The 12,246-nt window shown below is 40.7% G+C and overlaps 1 protein-coding gene across 19 annotated transcripts in view; it reads right to left on the bottom strand.

Annotated features, from left to right (window-relative positions):
* Window positions 1-738: 738 nt before the first annotated feature.
* Window positions 739-12,246, bottom strand: part of KLF12 (KLF transcription factor 12) — a 345,970-nt gene continuing 334,462 nt past the window's right edge. For all 19 annotated transcript variants that reach the window (XM_065581116.1, XM_008178564.4, XM_065581117.1 and 16 more), the window contains one exon: window positions 739-3,069. In XM_065581116.1, coding sequence (XP_065437188.1) covers window positions 2,888-3,069 — 182 coding nt within the window. In that variant the 3' untranslated portion in view covers window positions 739-2,887. The remainder of the gene's footprint in view (window positions 3,070-12,246) is intronic.

The following is a 12,246-nucleotide window of genomic DNA, read 5'->3' as shown; positions in this document are numbered from 1 at the left end:
GAACCAGCGCAGCAAGCAGGTGCTTGGGGCAGCCAATGGAAAGGGGCAGCACGTCTGGCTGTTTGGGGGCAATTCGGCAGCGGGTCCCTCTGTCCCTCTCGGAGGGAAGGACCTGCCGCCGAATTGCCGCCGAAGAATGAAATGGCGGCGGTAGAGCCAAAGTGCCTCCGATCGCAGCTTTTGTTATTTATTTATTTTTTCCCACTGCTTGGGGCGACAAAAACGCTGGAGCCAGCCCTGCCAAAATGTAACCTACAGACAATACTAATCATATCTCACATACACTGAACAAACAATCCTTTATATTAGGGATGCAACACTAGTAGTAAAATCTCATCTGCATAGTCAGGAGACCCCATGACAACCCACCCACCTATAGTGTGCTCTTGGTTTGTTTCAGTCACAGCTCATTACACTGTCCCGTTCACTCTCCAGTGGGGTCTCCAGTGCTGGTTATGAGAAGGCTAGATATCGAAATAAGCAACAGAGGGTCCTGGGGCACCTTTAAGACTAACAGAAGTATTGGGAGCATAAGCTTTCGTGGGTAAGAACCTCACTTCTTCAGATGCAAGAAATTTTTGTACTTGCATCTGAAGAAGTGAGGTTCTTACCCACGAAAGCTTATGCTCCCAATACTTCGGTTAGTCTTAAAGGTGCCACAGGACCCTCTGTTGCTTTTTACAGATTTTACAGATTCAGACTAACATGGCTACCCCTCTGATACTAGATATCGAAATGTTTCTTTTGGATTTGGATAACCTACCTGATCATGAGAATAGGACAGGAAACGATAAGTGGAAGAGGCAAGCTCATGCAGTGACAACAAAGACTTTTTTTTTGGTGCTGCTCTTTTAGTTGGGGAGCAGGAGTTGAACCCTTTTGATGCCATTATTTGGAGAGCTGATCAATTGTTCAGTATCAGGAGAACATTTACAAATGTATTTAGGGATGATCAAACTTTGGGCCTGCCAATCTTTATACAGTAGTGTCCCTTTAACGTTATTCTTCAATTATTTGCACTTGTTTTAGTGTTTAGTTATGCCTTCCTCAGCTGCTGGTTGAATTTTTCTAAAGATTGTTTTGATTTAAGAAGCCCTATAACATAATAATTGTTATTTCAGGAATCAGAAGTTAATTCAGACTGGTCAAACATCATGGCATCAAGTGGCATCATGAATTTAATTTGTGCAGTTCCTGGAACCAAGTGTTCATAATTAAACGTACTGCAGAAGATGTTATGTGTTTACTTTTTATCTCCGAACTATAAACATCTCAACAAACACAACATTTCACCAAGGCTCTTTGTCACTTTGAGCTGAATAACAGATCCTCACGAAGAAGAAAAAAAACCCTGTTCTGTTTTAAAGAACAATTGCTTGCTAAGAGTTTCTCCTCTCTTTACCATACAATTTAATTAATACAAATTGGTTCACAATTATGGGGCTGCATGGGAAGGATAAACAATTTGCATTCATGTAAACTAAGGAGGTTTGGGTGGAAGATGCCTGCAGCGGCAACCTCTGGATCCTATGTGAAGGGTTATTTATAGCATACTGGAGGGTTGACTAATGTCTCCTTATCCTGTACTTCCAAGTGAGGAAACTAGCACCCTGTGGATCATCTCTTTCAGAGAACATCTTTTCTACTCTATTAACCCATTAACAGTGGGGGTTTCCCAACCCCCTCACCTATCTCATCTTTCCAGCCACAAAATAACTATTATATTTGATGGGAATGAAAATAACTGTGGTACTTAGCAGGCCAACACATATCAGAAAGAATAGCGTAAGCTGTCAACATAACACAAAAAATCCAATGTGCTAGTTCTTTATGGCCACCTTAGTTGGTACAAAGATTGGGTTTTGCAAGTCCTCATTATGTTTTTGTCTTGAAAGCCATTTCATTCATTATTGCTTTCACCTGTTTGAGATGCAGCTGTTTCTTTTCTGCTTTTCCTCACTAGCAGTGGTACATTCAATTCCATTTTATGGATGGCCACGCCACTAATCTTGGTGCAAGTGGATATAAGATATGTTTCACTGTTTCCTTGTAATCAAATACATGTATGTAGACGGGGAGGATGCCTGGGTGACAAAAAACTGCACTTTGAAAACAGGGCAGTAGCTTGTAGATGGGGTCTTTCTATACAAACTGTTCTAAACAAATCCACAGCAGAGCACAGATGCTTATACTGTACTTCAGCTGAAATGCTGCTACCCCATTTTGTTTTACAGACTTCAACAAAAAAAAAAATCTAAGAAAAAGAAAAGGTTACATGTTTGGTGTCCTTTAGGTCATAATGACAAACTGTGGTGAAATAGTAAAACGCCACCATCATTATTGTAAAAGTTTGCTTAAGTGCCACTACACTTCAGACAGTGGAACTTCTCCAGCAAAATCTTCTCACTGACTTTCATGCAGCTTGTTTGTAGCACAGATCAGGTATATTTTATATACTGATTAGACGATACTCAAAAAAGGGGGAGACAATGGAATACTAAAGGTCTAGAGGTCTTGTTTTTTTCATTGGTTTGTGTTATCTGATCATCAAAATAGCAATAATTCTCAAGAATAAAATGTCCAACAGCTGAGAAAATGTACCGGCCATAAATGTTGTTAAAGGACACAGTATGGAAAATAATGCCCATTTTTGTAGCATTTAGGTTGCTATCTCCCAGGTGAACATGATGACATTTTGGGGGGTTGCCATGCTGGGGGGCTTTAACTTCAGATGGAAAGGAGAAGAGTGGCACTTCTTTTCCTGCTTTTTTGTTATGGACATCATGGAATGTCCTTTGTGTTAACACTGTAGAAGAGGATTCAGCCCTGCTGAATGCACGTAGTTAAGAGACCCAGCTCTTATACTCTACTTAACAAGTAGCGTTTCTCACACCAGCATGTGCCTACGGCGGTGCAGTGCCAAGTGATCTGAACGGGAAAAGCTGCGGTCACAGTCTGCACACTTGAATGGCTTCACTCCTGTGTGCTTGCGATAGTGCCTTGTCAGTTCATCTGAGCGAGCAAACTTCCAGGTGCACCCTTCCCAGGTACATTTGTATGGTTTTTCTCCTAGGATAGACAAGAGAGAGAAAGAAACAGGTAGTGACTTTCTATTCAGTTGATCCCAGTCACTCCAAGCCCTTCTGCATGCGCCCCTCTCCCACTGCCTCTGGGCGGTTTAAGGAAAAATTTCAAAATTTGTACTTTCTGAATCTGCAGATTAAGACAAAATATTTTGGTCCAGATTTCTTCAGTCCTACAGGAGTCACATGACTAAGAGAATCAACTGGATTAAGGCAACAGCAATCTGAGGACAGAGCTTTGTGCAAGCACTATCATTATGACAGTGCAATCTTTTTAGCTTGCACTTCCCCAGTCCACACCTGCTCTCAAAATGGCAGACTCTCCTCAGTTTTCATTCAAAGGCAGAATGCTAAAGGGAAGTCGCTCATTAGAAAGGCTCCATCATTTTTACAAACCACACAACAGAACATTTACTAGCACATTGTAAAAAGTCTATAAAAATAAAATACATTTCTCAAAATAAACAGAAAAAGAGCAATCAGTGAGGCTCTCTCCTTGTTCTTGTTCAGTTAGGGTAAATTCAATGGGATCAGAGCTAGGCCAATTCTGAATGCTCTGGAAAATGTTGTACTTAAAAAAGTAAAGTGCATTGCATAATACAGGTTCTATATAAGTCAATACAACACCAGCAGAATAATTCAAAACAGCCCTATTTTATCATTTACAAAATAATAATGTTGTTATGCAAACCCATTTCTATTCCTCTTATAAGCCACAAATTTATGTAATTTCATAACCACCCCAGCACTCTATGGTGACATGTTAACTGCTCTTGGGTATCTCCCATATTCAGCAGTCTAGTGTGCATCAAAAACTGATAAAGAAAACCAGCTTAAGGTGTTTTTGTACACATACATACATGCTTTAAGGAATGCCACTGGCAAATTGAATTAGAATTAGAAATTCATCAGGTATACTGTGGTTACAGTTGCTAAATCAGCCAGCCACAAGCAGTGTTATGAGGAAAAATGCATCTCTACCTCAATGATTTCTTTATTAGAAACCATCCGCCCTAGCTTATTTATACTCTTGTATATTTAGGCTCCCTGGAATCCTGAGCAAAATGAGGAGCAAAATACTACTTCAATTACATAAAACAGTGAGAGAACGCTTACCTTGGCCCCCTACAGCACCTCCCTGCAGGTGTCTCTCCAAAACTCAACAAACACTTGTTGAGCACATTATAATTTCAAAGGAAAAAATCTCACTCATTTCCCAGTTTAGAAAATTGTTGCCACGTTTTAGAGGGATGAGACCTGAACCTCCAGATGAAATGGCAGCGTGTGACTTTATAAAGAATTCATTTGCTGCACACATTTATAGGTATAGCAGTAACACCATTTGAGCTAATAAGAGTTATACCTATTGCAAACCATCTAGGACAGGGGTAGGCAACCTATGGCACGGGTGCCGAAGGCGGCATGCGAGCTGATTTTCAGTGGCACTCACACTGCCCGGGTCATGGCCACCAGTCTGGGGGGGCTCTGCATTTTAATTTAATTTTAAATGAAGCTTCTTAAACATTTTAAAAACCTTATTTACTTTACATACAACAATAGTTTAGTTATATATTATAGACTTATAGAAAGAGACCGTCTAAAAATGTTAAAATGTATTACTGGCACTCAAAACCTTAAATTAGAGTGAATAAATGAAGACTCGGCACACCACTTCTGAAAGGTTGCCGACCCCTGATCTAGGATATACTGTATCTATATGCCAGCTAATACCCTACAATTTGCACTGCTTCTGATGTCTGATGGTGAAGTAAAACAATTACTGCAAAGACAATCCAGTATTCTGGGTTTTGAATTGATTACAATACATATCTGGAAGCAACAAGGAGGATAGGAACTTTGTTAATCTAATTCTGTGATCCTCCATTGCATGCAAAATGCTGAATAATATTTATTGTGTTCTGGATGTGCATGGCATCTGGCTCTCGAAATTCTGCAGCTAACATGAGGTGTATGAGCATGAGCTAAACGGCAGATGGCTGGCTATGTGTTCTTGCCAATGACAAAGTGCTACAAAACGTACTCAGATTTGCCACGGAATTCTTACATACCGTTGCCACAAACAGTTGGTGTGGAATGCTGTACAAATGTACAATATTCCATCTGACCTGGCAGATCTATACTAATGGTCTCCTCATGTCATATGAATGATTTCTAACTACAGCATGCGTCACTCCATCACTGTGCCCCCATCCTAAACACATTGTAAATCTCTTTTCATTCAGACTAACTTAAACAGACCTTTTTGGTTCCTCTGGTAATAGAGGCTTCCAAGGCAAAGTGGGGATGCAGTTAGTCTAAGTGCAGTACATTAAGCCACATGGGTACATGGGTGCTTATCTGAATCATATCCAGATTACCTGAAGCTCTGAGAGGTCTGTAAGACTCAGGGCCTTCCCCCTCCTCACAGCCTCCCTCCCACAAAAGGGCCCCAATGCCCCTTGACTTGGAAAGAGGAAGGCCAGGGGAACTGGCTTCTGCCCTCAACCAGGAATGAGACATACCAGAGATAGGTAGTGAACCACTCCCACTGGGCCATTCCCTAAGATGACAATCCTGCAGGTAAGAAGTATGTGGAAGATGTGGAAGGAGGTGGTTCTGTGGCACTGAGCTGAAGTACTCCAGCTTCAGCAGCCAGTCTCCCTTCCTATTCAGTCCTGCATGCTCAGCCCTGGAAAAACTGGTACTGGGAATGAGCCTGGAATCACCCCATTCCTCTTTGACTAACTGTGGGTAGGAATGGAAGAAAAAAGAGAAGATAGGAAAAGGAGGAAGAAACCTGAGACACAGAGGATATGTTGATCCAACCCTGTGAATCAATGGAGTTTAAAAAAAAGCAATGAAGCTGCAAAATTTTTCCCATATTTGGCTGGGATGACCTGGCCCCTAATCTACTGCTCCACCTTAGGGCTTCCTGGTTTTTGTGCTGAAATCTGATGGGTAAGAAAATATGAGCTAAAGTAAGATACCTCAATGAGAGTGCACTTTTAGTCCTAGAGAAGTGGCTGGTGGAGTTCTGCTGCATGACTACTATTGTACAATGTATGGTTTAAATGGATTAGGCAGGACTGAAAAAGGACCATTGTGGAAGGACAAGGCTCTAGTCAGTAATGACAGGTTTCAGAGTAGCAGCCGTGTTAGTCTGTATCCGCAAAAAGAAGAACAGGAGTACTTGTGGCATCTTAGAGACTAACAAATTTATTAGAGCATAAGCTTTCGTGGACTACAGCCCACTTCTTCGGATGCATCCGAAGAAGTGGGCTGTAGTCCACGAAAGCTTATGCTCTAATAAATTTGTTAGTCTCTAAGGTGCCACAAGTACTCCTGTTCTTCTAGTCAGTAATGTTGATTTTCTTGTCCAAAATAACCCTGCTATTGTTTGGCAAGGTTAATTACATTTAATAAGTTGCAGGTATGACTCAAATCCAAAATGGAACTAGTCATTTCTACTTTCTATTAATAACCCAAATATTAACATCTCTCCAAAACATCCCTTGTCCTAGTCCAGATGCTACCCTCCCAAGTACCTTAATTATTGTTATTAAATGATTTCTCTCTCCCCACCCCTCTTACTCTCAGAGCAAAGCACTTCAGAACATACTTAACGTTAAGAACGTGCTTAAGTCCCACTGACTTCACGTTAAGAATGTCATTGTACTTAATAAGTGCCACAATGCCTAATCAATTAGCCAAAATCTAGCTTCTACCCTTTCCCAACCTATATCCTATCCTCTGCTGTTTCCCAGCCCCCAGAATCCCAAACAATCACTTCCCTCCCATCTAACCTGACCACTTCCATAAGATCAATCACCTAAGGAAAGTGCTCCCTCACTCTCTCCATCCACAGACATTCAGATATCCTATTTCATGCAATTATGTGAGCAGGGGACAGCGCCAGGCATCAAAAGGGATCTCTTTGCCATATGGACTCTCCTCTGCACTACTGATGTGTTCTACTGAAGCTTTTCCCAGGAACAGGGATTGCTGTCAAATGCTTCAATTCCCCTGTAGACTATTATGGAATAACCTGCCTTTGGGGAAATTTCTTTCTACCCTCAGGCAGTTAGTGGTTTATGTCCTGTAAAAAGAGGTTTTATGTATTTTAACTGTGACTGTTCTAATTATCCATATGAATTTATTTATATCTATATCTATCTATATAAAATCCATGGAAAAGCCTTGCAATTACTTCTCACTGTTTAGGAAGTTATTGCTACAATACACTCGTAACAAAATGCCCAGTGTGGAGTACCTTGTCGTCTGGCGGCAGTGCCTATATCACCATCAAATTAATTCCGAAAGGGAGAGTACAGTCCCATCACACCCACACTGACACGGCGGTTGGGCTGGGAGTTACAAATTGACGGCGACAATAGATGACTAAATTTGGGAGTGAACCCAACAAATGCAAAGTGTTTGAACAGTTCAAGAATCTCTTTACAGTAAAATGGCCATTGTATAATTAGCAGCCTTAGGCATTCCCAGAGGAACACAACAGATTGTAGAAGCAGTATAAAGGCAAAAAAATGATGTCATTTAAAGCTTTATTCAAATTAATTTTAAACAGTAGTGTCAAATAGTTTTGAATTTTTAATGAAAAACAGCAGCACTTAAAGCATTTTCCCACTTCAAAGTGCTTTATAAACCTATTTTTAAAAATGATTATTGCTTTACAATAATCAGGCTTCACCACAGCCCTGGGAGGTCAGTATTATCATCTTTATTTTGCAGATAAGGAAACTGAGGCAGAGAGCTTAAGTGACTTTCTCAAGGCCCCAGAAAGAGTGAATGGCAGAATTAGATTTACAGATCTCAGATCCTGACTCCCTGTGCTCAGACCTTCACTCACTCACTCTACTAAACCCAGAATACCATTGCAGCACTAAGATTTAATACATTTTAATGAAATGTTTTAGAAGACAACTTTAGAATCTATGTACTTGGTCTGAGCTCCTGACTCACTATATGTCTTTGGTGAAGTTACTGAATTTGACTTTTATGTCTTGGTACTAGTAAGATATGCAAATACAGCTGTGACGCTGGCAGGCTTGATGCCAGCTCTTGCCAAGACTGCAGGCATTAGCTAAGAACTAACAAACTCGTAGCTGGAGACCAGACCAGTTCACCTTACCTTAGTTTTGCTCAAAATAGGTATTAGTCTTATAAGAATGTATTTAATGTCTCGACTCTATGAAATGCTTGCAAGTTGCTCCATGCATTAACTAATTTGTACTGTTTGTATTCCGTGCTATAAGAAAATATGTAAGTTTTGCTTTATAACTTTGAAAATGTTTGCTCTGAACTTGTGAACCTAGGCACAGGAATGTCTCCTCCTCCCATCCAGAAGGACTAACAAAATCACATAGGCCATCAAGGAACATTGCAATACAAAGGACTGGTTAATGGCCCTATCACACCTGGGAAATGCTACGTGCAAGGAAGCTTGTCCTGTGGACTTGGAAGCTGAATGAAGGAAACAAAACAAAGACCCAGGGAAATTTTCCATCTCTCTCTTTTTGCCCGTTTGAGCTCTGTGACAAGGCCAGAGATACCAAACTGCAGCCGGAAAGACACTTTGAATTGATGGATCACAACAACTCTGTCACCCTTAGGATATAGATGATAACCCATTTGTGTGTTTCAGAGTAGCAGCCGTGTTAGTCTGTATCCGCAAAAAGAACAGGAGTACTTGTGGAACCTTAGAGGCTAACAAATTTATTAGAGCATAAGCTTTCATGGACTACAGCCCACTTCTTCGGATGCATACAGAGTGGAATAAATATTGAGGAGATATATATACACACACATACAGAGAGCATAAACAGGTGGGAGTTGTCTTACCAACTCTGAGAGGCCAATTAAGTAAGAGAAAAAAAAACTTTTGAAGTGATAATCAAGATAGCCCAGTACAGACAGTTTGATAAGAAGTGTGAGAATACTTACAAGGGGAGATAGATTCAATGTTTGTAATGGCTCAGCCATTCCCAGTCCTTATTCAATCCTTTGTTGATTGTGTCTTGTTTGCATATCAATTCCAGCTCAGCAGTCTCTCCTTGGAGTCTGTTTTTGAAGTTTTTCTGTTGTACAACTCCCACCTGTTTATGATCTCTGTATGTGTGTATATAGATCTCCTCAATATTTATTCCACTCTGTATGCATCCGAAGAAGTGGGCTGTAGTCCACGAAAGCTTATGCTCTAATAAATTTGTTAGTCTCTAAGGTGCCACAAGTACTCCTGTTCTTCATTTGTGTGTATATCTTTGCTTGCTTTAATCTGTAAATAACTCTTATTTCTTGTTTCTAGTCAATAAACCTTTAGATAGTTTATTACAGGATTGGCTACAGGTGTTTTAATTTTTTGGGTGTAAAATCTAGGGTACCAATTGATCTGGGGTAAGTGTCTGGTATCCTGCGACTGGAAGCAACTTCACCATTGTGTGATTTTAGAATAAATAACCATTTATCACAAAGTCCGGTTTGTCCTGGTGGTAAGATAGACTGGAGAGTCTAAGGGGACTGTCTGTGACTTCATGGTAGGACGGTTATAGTGATTTGGGAGTTCACATTTGTTACTGGCTTGGTGAAATCTAATTACAGAACACACTACTAGTTTGGGGTGTCTGCCCTGATTTTGACAGTCTGCCCTGAGGTAGGCACTCACGGTTGTGAGCCACTCCAGACAGCATGACAACAGCATCTCTCTTGGACAAGGGGCAAGTTTTATATCAGCTAAGCAAGTTTGGGAAACTAAATTATAAGAATTGAGGCGGAGCATAATCTAGTGTAATTGGTTGGGTCACACAACTTAGTATTCGGGTTTCTATTCCTTGTTCTGACACTAAGGGCAGGTCTTCACTACAGGAGGGGGGTCGATTTAAGATACGCAAATTCAGCTACGCGAATAGCGTAGCTGAATTCGACGTATCGCAGCCGACTTACCCCGCTGTAGGGACGGCAGCAAAATCGACCTCTGCGGCTTCCCGTCGACGGCACTTACTCCCACCTCCGCTGGTGGAGTAAGAGCGTCGATTCGGGGATCGATTGTCGCGTCCCAATCCCCGAGAGGTCGATTTCTACCCGCTGATTCAGGCGGGTAGTGTAGACCTAGCCTAACTCAGTGTGTGACCTTGGGGAAGGGAATCAGTTTCTCCATGAGCAAACTGGGATAAAACAGTTTCTCCAATTAAAAATAAGTATAAAATCTACATCCAACAGAACAGAGGGAATTTCATGATGTTTTTGACAATTCTTAACGCTATTATTTATATTCTCAGTCACTGATCATTCAATTCAAAGTCAGCTACTTTTATGTTTCCTTATCTTTACATGTTCCCTCTACATATAGCTCTTGCTCTCACCTGCACTACTCTGCCCTGGCCATTAGCATGGTTCTTGATTGTGATCATATCCACTGTGTCCCCTCCACTTCACAATCATTCATATTTATTGCCTCCTGTCTTTGTGCATGGTTTCACACTGCCCTCTATGCCTATAATGACCATTGTTCTCATTTGCCAACTCACCACCCTTCTTTCCTTCAAACTGTCCTAAAAATCCCTTTTTCTGCCTTGCCCACAAGAAGCCAGTTAATAATGTGGGGAAATACACGCACAAAGTTATACCCAACTCACTGTGTCTGTATCAGGAGAGGGGAATAAAACCAAAACTAAAACCCTGCACCATCACTGCTTTACTTTGACTCTTCGGGTTTGTGACTCACTATGTTGATAGAACCTATATAATACTCTAAGATAGACAGATAGACTTAACTCTTTGGGACAGGGATTCTTCATCTTTTACCTACTACCCAGTGCCAATCACATTGCTGGTGCTTAACACATAGTAAACACTAATGTGAATGATGATAATAATTACATCAAAGGTAAAAATAAAGTTATAAAGATTTAAAAAGTTCTGCAGAAGAAAATACACTTTTCTAGAGAATTCAAGGTATTCAGAGAATGGAAGTGGTACTTCTGCCTGGCAATAAATGCAATCTTGTAAAATTTACAAGGGCTTGATCTTGCAATACTCCCAGTAGTATTTGCTGGATCCGATCCCTGCCAGGCAAGTCTCTTCAAGATGTTAACCTACAATACTTATTATATATGTTGTGGTAGCACCTAGAACTCTAGCCATGGACCAGGATCCCACTGTGTTAGGTGCTGTACAAACACAGAACAATGAGATGGGTGCTGTCCCAAGTTGTTCGCAGTCCCATTAAATAGGCCAGTGGCAGATACCACCAATTTGAATGACTAAATGTACTCTGTCTACACCCATGCACATCATACATCTTTTGAAAGCTTATTATATCTACTTTAAGATAAGGAATGATGTGGAGCTGTCAAGTGGTGCCATTACCTTAAAAATGGGGATAAACAATGAAACCATTAACACATTAAAATGACTACTTTGAAATATTTGCATTCATTTGTTATTTTAATGACCCTATGTGTTATTTCAAAACATAAAATTGAATTTCTTTGTGACCGCCATGCATCACAACAACGAACTCTAATAATAAGTTTGTACAGGTATTATTGAAATGTAACAGCACTGGTGACATTTCTAGTCAACATCATTATCATCATCTTGTTCATCATTATGATCTCTTCATTGCTTTGATGCACACTGCATGCAGGGAAGATTGTTCCAACTACAGACACAGTTTATTGTGCAGTGACACCTACTGGTATAGGCACAAATATGATCTTGTAGAAGTTAAGGTACCATTGGGCCCTTAAGGAACACAGGATGTAGTTCATCATCCACATTTTGCCATCCATAATGCAATGGTGATCCCAAATCTGGTATACCTATGTGCAAAGGCATTCAAATCTTTGCTTGCCATGATGCTCTTCTGACATGTTCTTCAACTGTCCTCACCTGGGGGGAGTTTGGCCAGTCACTTGTCCCTTTTGATGGCTAGATTGAGATGCAAGCAATTCCGGCCTCTGTGGGTCTCCTTTTCTTTCTCACTCTTGTCATACAGCACAGCTACCAACTTCCTTGCTGCAGAAATTGCAGTTTGTCCATCACTCTCTCCCAATTTGGCAAGATCTCTGAACTGGTAAGCTCCCGTTGTTTTGACAACATTAAATACACATTCCCTCCCCATCCCCCAATATCAAAAAGGGATGAT

The sequence above is a fragment of the Chrysemys picta genome, chromosome 1 (assembly GCF_011386835.1).
Source record: "Chrysemys picta bellii isolate R12L10 chromosome 1, ASM1138683v2, whole genome shotgun sequence".
Taxonomy (NCBI): domain Eukaryota; kingdom Metazoa; phylum Chordata; order Testudines; family Emydidae; genus Chrysemys; species Chrysemys picta.
The sequence above is the reverse complement of the archived record's forward strand: the minus strand, read 5'-3'. Positions and strand labels throughout refer to the sequence as shown.